The 14728-nt window shown below is 37.0% G+C and overlaps 1 protein-coding gene across 4 annotated transcripts in view; it reads right to left on the reverse strand.

Annotated features, from left to right (window-relative positions):
* PRKDC (protein kinase, DNA-activated, catalytic subunit) overlaps window positions 1-14728 on the reverse strand; it is a 225093-nt gene that overhangs the window by 10895 nt on the left and 199470 nt on the right. For 3 of the 4 annotated variants that reach the window (XM_026516499.4, XM_026516500.4, XM_044390365.3), the window contains 7 exons: window positions 12894-13105; window positions 11186-11273; window positions 10953-11096; window positions 5926-6130; window positions 4699-4766; window positions 3755-3975; window positions 3346-3438 (listed from right to left, as the gene is read on the reverse strand). In XM_026516499.4, the coding sequence (XP_026372284.1) occupies window positions 3346-3438; window positions 3755-3975; window positions 4699-4766; window positions 5926-6130; window positions 10953-11096; window positions 11186-11273; window positions 12894-13105 (1031 nt within the window). Of the gene's footprint in view, window positions 1-3345; window positions 3439-3754; window positions 3976-4698; window positions 4767-5925; window positions 6131-6157; window positions 6270-10952; window positions 11097-11185; window positions 11274-12893; window positions 13106-14728 lie in introns of those variants that run through there. The other variant, XM_057307784.1, reaches the window with a different exon arrangement.

The raw sequence follows: 14728 nt of genomic DNA on the forward strand, positions 1-14728 counted from the left end.
AAAACCTTCAGAGTGTAGGGATAGAGGGTACATTCCTCAATCTCATAAAAACCATCTAAGAAAAGCCTACAGGAAATATCATTCTCAATGGGGAAAAGGTGGAAGGCTATCCCTTAAGATCAGGAACACGACAAGGATGCCCACTCTCGCCACTATTATTCAAGACAGTACTAGAAGTCCTTGCAACAGCAATCATACAACAACAAGGGATAAAAGGTACCCAAATCGGCAAAGAAGAAGTCAAAATATCTCTCATCGCAGATGACATGCTACTCTATATGGAAAACCCAAAAGAATCCACTCCCAAACTATTAGAAGTTATAGAGCAATTCAGTAATGTGGTGGGATACAAAATCAATGCTCAGAAATCAGTGCATTTCTATACACGAATAATGAGACTGAAGAAAGAGAAATTAGGGAATCCATTCCATTTGCAATAGCACCAAAAACCATAGATTACCTTGGAATTAACTTACCCAGAGAGGTAAAGGATCTATATTCTAGAAACTATAAATCACTCTTGAAAGACATTGAGGAAGACACAAAAAGATGGAAAAATATTCCATGCTCATGGATCGGAAGAATTAACATAGTTAAAATGTCCATGCTACCCAGAGCAATCTACACTTCCAATGCTATCCCGATCAAAATACCGAGGACATCTTTCAAAGAATTGGAACAAATAGTCCTTAAATTTGTATGGAACCAGAAAAGGCCCCGAATCGCCAAGGAACTGTTGAAAAGGAAAAACAAAGCTGGGGGCATCACAATGCCAGATTTTGAGCTGTACTACAAAGCTGTGATCACAAAGACAGCATGGTACTGGCACAAAAACAGACACATAGACCAATGGAACAGAATAGAGAACCCAGAAATGGACCCTCGGCTCTTTGGGCAACTAATCTTTGATAAAGCAGGAAAAAACATCCAGTAGAAAAAAGACAGTCTCTTCAATACATGGTGCTGGGAAAATTGGACAGCTACATGCAAAAGAATGAAAACGACCACTTTCTCATACCATACACAAAGATAAACTCCAAATGGACGAAAGACCTCGATGTAAGACAGGAATCCATCAAAATCATAGAGCAAAACATAGGCAGCAACCTCTACGACATTGGCCAAAGCAACCTTTTTCATGACACATCTCCAAAGGCAAGAGAAACAAAAGATACAATGAACTTGTGGGGCTTCATCAAGATCAAAAGCTTCTGCACAGCCAAGGAAACAGTCAAAAAAACTAAGAGGCAGCCCACGGAATGGGAGAATATATTTGCAAATGATACTACACATAAAAGACTGGTATCCAAGATCTACAAAGAACTTCTCAAACTCAATACATGGGAAACAAATAATCAAATCATAAAATGGGCAGAAGATATGAACAGACACTTTTCCAATGATGACATACAAATGGCTAACAGACCCATGAAAAAATGTTCAAAATCATTAGCCATCAGGGAAATTCAAATTAAAACCACACTGAGATACCACCTTACGCCAGTTAGAATGGCAAAAATTGACAAGGCAAGAAACAAGAATTGCTGGAGAGGCTGTGGAGAAAGGGGATCCCTCCTACGTTGTTGGTGGGAATGCAAGTTGGTACAGCCACTCTGGAAAACAGTGTGGAGGTCCCTTAAAAAGTTAAAAATTGAGCTACCCTATGACCCAGCCATTGCACTACTGGGTATTTACCCCAAAGATACAGACGTAGTGAAGGGAAGGGCCATATGCACCCCAATGTTCATAGCAGCATTGTCCACAATAGCTAAATCATGGAAGGAACCGAGATGCCCTTCAATAGATGACTGGATTAAGAAGTTGTGGTCCATATATACAATGGAATATTACTCAGCTATCAGAAGGAACGAGTTCTCAACATTTGCTGCAACATGGACGGCACTGGAGGAGATAATGCTAAGTGAAATAAGTCAAGCAGAGAAAGACAACTATCATATGATTTCTCTCATCTATGGAACATAGGAGCTAGGAAGATTGGTAGGGGAAGAAAGGGAAGAAGAAGGGGGGGTAATCAGAAGGGGGAGTGAAGCATGAGAGACTATGGACTCTGAAAAACAAACTGAGGGCTTCAGAGGGGAGGGGGTGGGGGAATGGGATAGACTGATGATGGGTAGTAAGGAGGGCACGTATTGCATGGTGTACTGGGTGTTATACGCAACTAATGAATCATCAAACTTTACATCAGTAACCAGGGATGTACTGTATGGTGACTAACATAATATAATAAAAAACATTAAAAAAAAGATTCCTACTGTAAGTCAGAAGTACTGTAAGTTAGCACTGGAGTGAGATCTGGAATTCCTGACTCCAGAAAGTACTGTTCATCAGTTTCCCTGTCTTCCAAGGAACACAGAAACAACTGTAGGCAAAGGACTCAAATGATTGTGATTAAAAGTTTGTAAACACAGTCTTATTTAGCAGGAGCAAGAGTTTGATAAGAATATGCTTAATTTTACAGAAATCATTTTTGACTGATGAGAATAGCACTCCTATGCAAATACTTTCAGGACAGAATAGAGTACAATGAATAGAAACAGGCCTTGAGCTATTTATCGCCATTTCCTCTTCCTTCATCCAATAGTTAGTTATCAAAATTTGTCAACTCCTTCTTCAAAATGACTTTCAATGTTGTCCTTATTTTTCTTTACAGAAACAAAAAACAAAACAAAACAAAAAACCCCTTTCTGTTTAAAAATATATGTTCATTGTTGACAACTTGGAAAATATAAAAGGATAAAGAAAAATAAAAAGCACCAATATCATGACCTAGATTTAATGACTAATAATCCTAGCTAGCATACTTATATGCTGGGCAGCCTAGGACAACTTACAGAACCTCTCTGGGCCTTAACTTCCTCATCTGTACAGAGGTGTTAATAATTACTTGTTGGTTTTTGTAAGAAAGAAATGACTTCATGCATATTAAGAACTGAGAATACTGCCTAGCATGCAGAAAATGTTTAATCAAATGTTAGCTGCTAATCTTATTATTTATTTTATTTCCTTCAAGATTTTTGTTGTTGTTGTTGTTGTTGTTGCAAAGCTAATACTTTTTTTTTTCATTGTGGTAAAATTTATGCAGCTACTGTTTGGAACGCTGTACTCCATTTAGTTTATTCACCCAGCCAGAGGTGGAGAAAACAACTAACCAGGGTGTGGCTCAGAGTCCCAAATTAGAAGGGGCCCAGAAATGTCACTGGAAGCCCGAGGTAGAGGAAACTTAATATAAAACACCATTACTCAGGGAGATCAAACTGGGGAGTAACAGGTTTGCAGGATGTGTCTGGGCAGAGCTGAAGGAGGAGTACTTAGGTTCCACATCACCTTGTATAAGCTGCTTTCTCCTCTCGTGACATGTTATTCAAAAGAAAGTCCTTCAAGGTAAAAGTATTTTCAATCCATTCAATTAGTCCTAATCTGAAAAGGAGAATAAATAGTTTATGAACACAAACCCAAACTGCTCTTTCTTCACTACAAAAAAGTTCTGTAGAATCAAAGCAGAATAGATTTCTTCATGTCAGTTCTTCATTTACCTTCTCCACATTAAATTTGAAAATCATAGATTTACAAGTGTTTATTAGTTCTGTTTAGTCCAGTCTTTGTGAAAGCTAAATACCAAATTGTCAAGTGACCTCCAATCCCATCTCTGTAACCTTAAACAAGGATTTGGCTCAGTGCTAGAATTTCCATTCACATAGACCTGCTCTGGAATGACCATGTGCATTTGTCCCACCTGGAGGTCATGGGTATGACATGGTAGGTCTTCAACTGCATGTTTCTCTGGCTACAGGCAGTGTCCTGAGAAAGGACGACATTCATGACCTCAAAGAGTTGTTCTATCCGCTGGTCCTGCCGCAGGTCTTCACCCCCCTTGACAAGGAAAGGGTACTCTTTCTCATCATGGCCTTGGATGATGATGCGCTTCGGCTTTCTGATAGAAGCCATTACTTTTACCTTTAAAAATTAAGAAAATATTTTAGGTGCGGTCTAAGAAAATTGACAGAACAGCTGATCATATCATTATCAAAAGAGGAAAAGTAAGGCTGGTTGGCACACATTCCTCAAAGAGAGGTTTCTCTTTAAGGACAGAGTGAAGTGACGGAAAAATAATAGAGAACCTAGTGCCAGCAAAATATTTGTTACCTGTTTATGCCCTACTGCTGTTACTCTAGAAACTTCATATCCCTTGTTACAAATAATTGCTTATAAATGTAGATACCTTAGCAATCAGCAACATACAAACTTCCTAAAATTACTTAATTTAACTCTACGTATGTTTTAAAATAGATACACACACACACACGCACGCACACACACACACAGAGTTTACTCTTTGAGTTTGTACATTGAAACACTGAAGCACTATATTAAGAGATTCAATAGGTAATAGGATCAGGATACTCTGTGCATTTGAGATCAAGATGGGAAACTGCCTTTTCTTTAGTAAGACAAATATGTCATTCTTACACCTGAAGAACTAAACACCACAATCACAATCTACCAGAAATCATTTGTGACTGAGAAAAATTTGCTCCTATGTAAATACTTTCAGGACAGAATAGAGTACAACGAAGAGAAACAGGCCTTGAAGCTATTTACGACTATTTCCTCTTCCTTCATCTAATAGTTACCAAAACTTGTCAAACACTGGCAACAGTCACAAACACTGGCACCTACCCGCTCATCAAACCCAGCGATTCGTGCATGGTATTCTGGCACTGGCTTTCCTTTGCCGTCGTACTGACCTAAGACAAACCACAGAAGCCCTACTTAGCTATAGCTTGTTACAGAACCCTGTATTTTTAACACGTACCTATTGATATAATAATAATTTTTAAAAAGCTATATAAATATTTTTACTGAAAGTTTCATTTAAAAAAAACTTGACTTTAAAAAAGATTTATTTATTTTAGAGAGAAACAGAGAAAGAGTGTATATGTTAGGGGGTGGGGTGGGGGGAGGGGCAGAGACAGAATCTCAAGCAGAATCCCCACTAAGTGTGGCACCTGATGCTGGCTCGATTTCATAACCTTGAGATCATGACCTGAGCCGAAAGCAAGAGTTGGATGCTTAACCAACTAAGCCACCCAAGCACTCCCCAAAATTTGAGTTTTTTTAAATAATGCTATTATTTCTGAATTTGACTAATGGAAGTTAGCTTCCTATTCTAATAGAGTAGACAAATTCCAAACAGGAAAAATAATGCATTAAGCTAGAACCTCTTTATTTCAAGGAGAATCAAGCTACATATGAGGCTTACATTTTCAGCTTTTCTTCATGAAATGCAGAGCTGTTATTAATAACAGTCTCAATTTTTTTTATATCTACTAGATGAGAATATGAATAACCTATATAATAAAACATTTCTTTGGCAAATTCCAGGGTGAAGAACATGGAATGTATAAAGACTGTCTTTGAAAAATCATGCTGTGTTCACATCAGACCAGCTTGCCGTGTGTCTCTGTCTTCAATGTCACAATTCTCTGTCCTGAACATAAGTCATTTATCATTGTCTTGTCATTTTAAATGGGACCAACATGCACATCCAAGGAAGTGACTTGCATGTATACCTGTATTACATTTCTGAAGAAAAGTTATTTAGGAGCAAGCATGGGTATGTTCAGAGGAAATTACCAGTTACATTATCAAATGGAAGTCTGAATACTTGTATAATCGGGAAAATAAGAGAACTATAATCTAATTAGACATTTAGTTCCGTGTACTAATTCATAGTAATAATAGATTCACCTAATGACAAAAAGGTGTGCTGAAATTTTAAATTCTTTAAAAAAAAAAAGGTAACTGTTAAGAACCCAAAATTCCTATTTTTAGAAATCAAGAGTCCTTGATACACATCACTATTCTCCTTAAAGTCCAGTTTTGTCACCCCAAGGGTAGACTCACCAGGAATCTCTAGCTCATTTCTCAAAAATTCTACTTTGAAGTCACTCATCCAGGGTGAGCATTCTTTCAGATTCCCAGGTGGCTTTGAGTCTCTGCACATTTTATAAAATAGTGAGTCACTAATGTCTGTGAAGTCGTGGAGTCTCATTCCAGGTAGCTTAGCACCTCCTTTCCCAAAGTGTTTATCAAATTCTTTTCCAAAAGCCTGAAATTAATAATAATTTACATTAAATATTAATGTTTAGTTTGAAATTTGGGAAAGGTTCTAGATTTATACTTTTCCTTTCCTTGAAAGTTTTAATACTCTAAACACATGAAGCCTGACCTTTCTTTTTTGGGCTCCTCTGAAAAGACAGAAAGGATACAGTTAGTAACGACTTACAATCATAAATTCTAATCACAAGTTCTAATAAGAGCTTAAAAATCTTTTAACCTCTGTGTGTCCATTGTCTAGTTACTGACCTACATCATTATGACAGCAGGAGTAACTAGGAACAAGGTATTAAATAAAGGGAGTAATTCAATAAAAATGAAAAGCCTGTGATTCTTCATCAGAGCTAAAGAGCAAAATATAAAAATAGACCTTAATAAAGGTCTTTCAAGCCATTATTTTGGATCATAAGCCAGTATAAACATTATTTAGGTAATTTATATTTCTCTTATTATTTTTTAATTTAAGTTTTGGTTAGTAAACATACAGTGCAATATTAGTTTCAGGAGTAGAATTCAGTGATTCCTCACATACCTACAACATCCAGTGCTCATCACAAGTGCTCTCATTAAGACCCATCACCCATCTAGCCCATCTCCCACCCACCACCCTCCATCAACCCTCAGTTTGTTCTCTATCTTTAAGAGTCTCTTACGGCTTCTCTCTCTCCTTTTTTCTTTTCTCCCTTCCCCTATGTTCAGCTGTTTTCTTTCTTAAATTCCATATGAGTAAGATCAAGTGATATTTGTCTTTCTCCAACTACCTTATTTCACTTAGCATAATACACTCTAGCTCCATCCATGTCACTGAAAATGGCAAGATTTCATTTTCTGATGGCTGAGTAGTATTCCATTGTATATACACACCATTATCTTCTTTATTCATTCATCAGTCGATGGACATTTGGGCTCTCTCCACAGTTTGGCTATTGTTGATAATGCTGCTATAAACATTGGGGTGCATGTACCCCTTCAAATCTGTATTTTTACTATTTGTATTTCTAAAAGCAATTGTTAGGAGTCCAAACATAACAAATATTTGTATTAGTCTCTACTCAAATATTTACTTAAATTATAATCCTGATATCAAAATAAAAAAACCCAAAAAACAAAACTTAAGAGAATCATTAATAGTGACTTAATGATAGTCATCAAGATTTACCCAATTATCTTTAATTTAAAAAAAATTTTTTTTACCAAATTTAAAACTCACCCCAAAACATAAATCTGGTATAAATGAAATGTATGTCCTCTTTTAATATAATCCATTACAGGAAAATTGACATATATAAAACAAATTATTCTTTAATCTATAAATGGGCTGAAAGTACAGAAACAATCTCCAGTTCTTAAAATATGTGAAAAGACCAACAACTTATGTGAATAGCATAATGCCCTCTGAAATGAAATCTGAGGCAATTCTGTTTTGGTAGATTATTATTTTAATTAAATAATTAATGCAAATTATGTATTGATTTGGTATGAAGCAGAAAGTTCTAGATTTATTTTCCAAGGTACTAGAATTAACCTCAAAACAAGTATCATGCCTGGTAGGAATGATGGGGGTAATGTTTCTGCCACTATGATACTCTTCCTTAGTTAGAGTTGGATGCAGCTGTGGTCAGCAGCAACTGGGAAGAACAGTGGTCTACCCTAACAGATTTCCAGGGTAGAGCCTTATGGTACCCAGCATGCAGGGAAAAGAAGTGGTCATGAATTCAAAGGAATGACTCGCAGTTTTCACCAGGAACTGCACAGTAATATTCTACATGAACTGATGAACAGGGCCACTGGATGTTTTCACAGTGGTTGAGGAAAGAGACAGATAGTAAACTAGGATGAAATACCCTGCCCTCTGTCTGGGGCAGGGGTCAGAGCATCCTGAGAGCAGGGTAGATGGGGGAAGGCTGCAGAAGAACCGTATTGCTGAAATGAAGCTTTCTCACAGGTGATGGACTTGTTCCACTCTGCTAGGGGACTTGTTGCCAGTTGCCATTCTGCCATTCTCTCCATTTGATACAGGGTAAGTCTCCTGTTTTAAAGATCTAGCTTCTTTCTTAGAACAAGGTATGGCAAACTACAGCCTGCAAGTCAAAAGCCCACTGCCTGTTTTTATAAATAAAATTTTATTGGAATCCTGCCGACCATGCCTATTCATTTACATACTATCTGGGGCTGTTTTCGCACTAGGATGACAAATTTGAGTACTTGTAACATGAGACTGGTATGGCCCGAAAACCGAAAATCTGGACCTTTACAGAAAACACATGTAGACTACTGGTTTAAGAAAAAACAAACACAAATACTTTTCCAAATCTAGTGTTCTACAATATTATAAGTTTTATTAATGCTAGTACATTGATTTTAAGTATATTTACAGTATGTATATTTCCTGTTCTGAGGCTCTTATAAATTCAACACTGTGAGACAGATTTGATATGATGTAGAGCCTAATATTATGTCATAACATTAAGTACAGAGAGTTATGGTTTTATCTTCACTTTTAGGACATATCAGTGGTCACATTTAGGCAACAGATAGTCCTGTATGTTCCCACATTCATACCATTAACTAAAATTATCCTAAGTAGGAATGTACCTAAAGTACACACCAAAATCTATCTCTACTTATCAAAACTATACCAATTATTCGTCTAATTCAAGATGCCAGTTTCATGTCAGGCAGCATTCTAGGAGGTGAAGAGAAAAGATGAACAAGACAAAATCCCTGTCCACAAGTCTAATTAATTCAGGAGGCATAAATTAAAGAAAGAGTTAAAGAGAAATATAGTTTTCCACTCCTGAGGATCCCCCCAGAAGAACCTATACACATATATATGCAGTGGCAGCGTTCATAACAGCTAAGACATGGAAACACTCCAAATGTCCACCCACTAACAAAAGGATAAACAATGTGGCATGTCCTTACAGTGGAATAATATACAGCGATAAAAAGGAATGAAGCACTGATACATGCTGCAGCATGGATGAACTCTGAAAACATCATGCTGGGTAAAAGAAGCCAGTCACATACTGTAAGATTCCACTTATATAGACTGTCCAGAAGAGGCAAATCTACAGAAACAGAAAGTACTTTAGTGCTTGCCTGGGGTGACAGGAGGGGGGGATTAGGAGTAACTGCTAACAGGTATGGGCTTTTAGGGGCGATAAAAATGTTCAAGGGGCATCTGGGTGGCTCAGTTGGTTAAGCAGCTGACTTCAGCTCAGGTCATGATCTCAGGGTCCTGGGATCGAGCCCCACATTAGGCTCCCTGCCCAACAGGGAGCCTGCTTCTCCCTCTTCCTCTGCCTTCACCCCTCCCTGCCCTGCTCATGCTTGCTCTCACTCTTGCTCTCTTTCTCTCAAATAAATAAATAAAATCTTTAAAAAGGGGCACCTGGGTGGCTCAGTTGGTTAAGCATCTGCCTTTGGCTCAGGTCGTGATCCTGGGATCCTGGGATCCCTGCTCACTGGGGAGCCTGCGTCCCTTCTGCCCACCCCACCCCCACCGCTTGTGCTCGCTCGCTCTCTCAAATAAATAAAATCTTTAAAAAAATCTTTAAAAAAAAAGAAAATGTTCTAATACTGATGTATAATATACAACTCTGTAAATATAAAAGCTAATATAATAAAAACTATAGCACTGTACACTCTAAATAGATGGATTATAGGGTATGTGAATTGTATCTTAATAAAGCAGTTATTTAAAAAAAACAGATGAGACAAAGATCCTCCTTTGTACTAGAGACTGTGAAACTTGAGAACTCTGGCAATATGAGTACAAGGACTTCTCCTTATGCTCTTATATTTCTTGAAGTTTATTAAACAAAGGTAATTTGACAAAAATTAGAACAAAAATCGGTGTGATTAATGCTAACAGTGGTGTACATAAGGTGTGCTACACAACAGAGAAGGAGTACCTAATTCTTGTTGAGGAAGGAGGTTCAGGGAAGGCTCTACAGGAGAAATGATGCATAAACCAAGTCCCTAAGGGTGAGTTCTCCAGATGGACGGAGAGAAAGTAAACTCATTTAAAGGGAGCAACAAGCACAAGCCATGGTGCTATGAAATCTGCACATTTCAAGGTTCATTTTGGTCTCCACTGGCTCCAAGCTGCTTTCCTGATTCTCTCCAAACTAAGAAGCGTTCTCTTCCTTTCAACTCTAGGACAACTTTAGAAACAGATTTCACGTATCATATTTGTTCTCAAGTCACAATTCTTTATATACTGTATTTGTCAGATAATCCCTTTGAATTCAGGAGCTGGGTCTGTCTTCTCTTTGTATGTCCTGTAGCATCCAGGAGTATGCCTTGGACAGAGGGAAGGGCTCAAAATGGTCAACAACTTGTACACAATACAAATATTTTCTTGATCCAACATTCAAATCATTATGAAAATTAAAAATATTTAACTCCACCATTAAGGAGGGCACTTGTGATGAGCACTGGGTACTGTATGTAAGGATGAACCACTGAATTCTACCCCAGAAACCAATATTGCACTATATGTTAACTAATAAAATTTAAATTTAAAAAAATTAACAAATATATTAAACTACATATAACCTTCAAATCTAAAAATCTGAGCATGAAGAGCAGAATGCAATAAAAACCCCATGGTTTTATCTATTGCCCCACCTGCCACTATCTGACCTGAATATGTGCATGACTATCTCACAGAAAGCATTAGGTCTGAAGAAAAGTTTACAAATTTAACAGACATTTTAAAACCAGGATTATTAACAAACCAGCAAATATAAATACTGATCTTCACAATGATTACACTATTATAAAAACAGGCTGCCACCTATCCATACCTGAATAAACCTCCTTCTGAAAGCCCCAAGGCCTGGAGCCCTTGGGTCTCCCAAGGCTGCATACATTCTTTCATACATCTTTTCAATGTTTTTTTTATTAACAGGGGTTTTTGCCAGTTCGACTTTGATTTCATCAGTCCAATCCTGTGCAGAAAAAAAAAAGAAAAACCAAACTGACTGCAAGTAGGTTTTATCCAAATCTATGTTTTATGAGCTAGAAGCTATTACATTACCTTAAAGAGCATTTCTGGATTAGAGAGCTGTTCTAGGGCACTAATAAAATCTTGAATCACTCCTCCTTGATCCAACTTAATTTTAATCCTATAAAACAATTACCAAGTTTAGGTAATGAAACATCTTCTAAAGATCAAGGTCCACAGTTTACTTACATGCAATTATTTAAATTCATATATAAAACTATATATTACCAACTAATAGTCTAGGGAAGGAGCAATTTTAAAATTCTGTCCAATATGAGATGAAGTACAAAGTATGTATTCTATCAAGAGGTGAGCTTCTTAGATAAGGGGAAAGCAAATCTCTTTGCAAATGTTGTTGACATTTTGATGTACACAATTTGATACATACAGTTTCTGAAGTTATATTCTCAACACATTTTCAAACTTTTTTTTTTTTTTAAAGATTTATTTGAGAGACAGAGCGCATGCACGTGTGCATGATGGGAGAGGGGCAGAGGGAGAGAGTGAATCTCCAGCAGAGTCCCCCCTGAGCAAGGAGCCTGACTCTGGGCTCATGATCCCATGACCCTGAGATCATGACCTGAGCTGAAACCAAAAGTTGGATGCTCAACTGACTGAGCCGCCCAGACACCCTCTGTTTTGTTTTTAAAAAAATTAATCATGTTGCGGTTGACTGTGTTGAGAGACCTGGGGGTGGGCAGTGCATCATGAGTGGCAGATGGGATTTGTGCAGCCAACCCATCCACAAACCATGACAAAAGTGGTGTCTTACTTGTCTTCCCAGAAACTAACACTCTAATAACACAAATGAGCTCATGACAAAAAAAGCTCTTAACAGAGAATGCCTAAAATACAATGTATTTACCAAGTATTCTTGCAAAACTAATACATCATTGCTAGTTATGTCAACAGTCTCCACTTACAAATCAAATGGAAAAATGAAAAGGATGGCACTTCAGGAAGCCTACTGAATCCTTATTAAGAGGGGCTTCCCAGATATTTTGAATTAAAGAACAATTTCAGGAACTGATTTCAAAAAGCATCTCATCTAATCTGCCTCAAACAACAGATTACTGTCAACTGTTACTATTACAAGGACAGAATGTTTCATGAATAACATTCTAAGATGAAATGTATTTTAAAAAAGGAAAGAAATTCAGGGGCACATGGTTGCCTCAGTCAGTAGAGCACACAACTCTTGATCTCTGGGCTGTAAGTTGGAGCCCCACGTTGGGTGTAGAGTTTACTTAAAAAAAAAAAAAAAAAAAGTAGGCCACCTGGGTGGATCAGTGGGTTAAGCATCTACCTTCAGCTCAGGTCATGATCCCCGAGTCCCAGGATTAAGTCCTGCAGTCTACTTCTCCCTCTGACCCCCCTCCCCCGGCCGTGCTTTCTCTCTCTCTCTCTCTCTCTCTCTCTCTCTCAAATAAATGAATAAAATCTTAAAAAAAAAAAAAAAGGGAAGAAATTCTGTGACAAATAACATACCTGGGGTAGATACATTCAACAAACAGATGTCTAAGATATTCTATTTTTTAATGATGGCTCTAATCAATTTGAAAACAAACACAAGCTTCCATGTGGTTTTTTTTTTTTTTTTTTTTTCTTTTTTAAGTAAGCTCTACACCCAACATGGGGCTTGACCTCAGGACCCCAAGACCAGGAGTCATATACTCCACTGACTGAGCCCCCATGTGTTTGCTTTTACCATATTATAACCTACAGTGTTTGATCAACCCACCTTGCCACAAACTCCTTATTCTTATGACCAGTTGAAGTATCTTTGAAGGAATAGCTTTCACTACTTATTATAAATGGGTAGACAATTGCCTGTGGATAGTTATTAGCAATCTCTTCCACAGTGTGTTGGACAGCAACAGCTTCCTCTTTGTCCAGTAAGGCCAACATATGGCTGATCCAGCCAATGAACTGCCAGCAAGGAATAGAAGAAATCTAAAACACAGAGAGCTGTAACTTAATAATGAATAAAACCTTCAACACTGTTTTATTATAAAAGTATTGTGTCCAATATAAAATATATCTATAATCAGAAGCATAAAAACAGACAAAAGTCTAAAACACAATGTCTTCTCTCCCTCAGCCCTCTTAGTTCTTATTCCACTGAAGCACCATTCCATTCTTTTAGATGTTTTGTATATATGTACACAAATATCTGTTCTTTACAAGAATGGAATTAGACTAGATATACTGTTGCCGGTTTTTCTTAGGCAAATAGATAGATTTACCCCATTCTTTTTAACAGCTGCAGAGTATTCCATTTTATTTAATTATTGCTGTATAATGAATTTTTAGGTTATTTTCCAAGTTTTGCTATTACAGATAATGCTACAATGGACATCTCTACATGTTTATCTCTTTGTACTTGTGCTATGTGTGCCCATAGGATAAATTTCTAGAAGCAAAATTACTGTGTGAACATAACAATTGTAAAAAAATTGATAGATTTCCCTCCAAAAAGATTTTTCAAATTTTCATTTTTAAAAGCATAATGGAAACTCATATAACTCAACACCAAAAAAACAATCTGATTAAAAACAGGCAGAAGACCTGAGTAAACAGTTTTCCAAAGAAGACATACAGAAGGCCAACAGACACATGAAAAGATGCTCAACATCACTCATCATCAGGAAAATGCAAATCAAAACCACAATGAAATATCACCTCACACCTGTCAGAATAGCTAGTATCAAAAAACAAGAAACAACAAGTCTTGGTGAGGATGTAAAGAAAAGGGAACCCTTGTGTACTGTTGGTGGGAATGTAAATTGGTGCAGCCACTGTGGAAAATAGTATGGAGATTCCTCAAAAACTTAAAAATAAAATACCATACAATCTAGTAATTCTACTTCTAGGATTTCACTCAAAGAAAACAAAAACACTAATTCAAAAAGATACCTGCACCCCTATGTTTATTTCAGCATTATTTACAATAGCTAAGATATAAAAGCAACCCAAGTGTCCATCGATAGATGAATGGATGATGAAGATGTGGTCTATGTAAGAATGAAATCTTGCCATGTGTGACTACATGGATGGACCTAACAGGTATTATGCTAAGTGAAATAAGTCAAACAAAGAAAGACAAATATTATATGATTTTACTTAATATGTGGAATCTAAAACACAACGAACAAACAAAAAACAGAAACAGACTCATAAATACAGAGAACAAACTAGTCGTTGCCAGAGGGGAGGGATGTGGCAGGATGAGCAAAATAGCGGATGGGGATTAAGAAGTACAAACCTCCAGTTATAAAATAAGTAAGTCATGGGGATGTAAAGTACAGCACAGGGAATACGGTCAACAATACTGTAATAACACCGTATGATGACAGATGGTAACTACACTTGTTGTGATGAGCCCTGAGTAACGCACAGAATTGTTGAATCATTATACTGTGTGCCTGAAACTTATGATATTGTTATGTCAACTATATATTCAGTTTAAAAAAGTGTATTCAGTTGACTGCTTTACAAAATCCAACACAGGAGACAGTTTTTTTTTTTAACTTATTGTCAATCTGAGAGGTGAAAAAGATCTAATTTTAATTTTCA

The sequence above is a fragment of the Ursus arctos genome, unplaced genomic scaffold (assembly GCF_023065955.2).
Source record: "Ursus arctos isolate Adak ecotype North America unplaced genomic scaffold, UrsArc2.0 scaffold_6, whole genome shotgun sequence".
NCBI classification, from domain to species: domain Eukaryota; kingdom Metazoa; phylum Chordata; class Mammalia; order Carnivora; family Ursidae; genus Ursus; species Ursus arctos.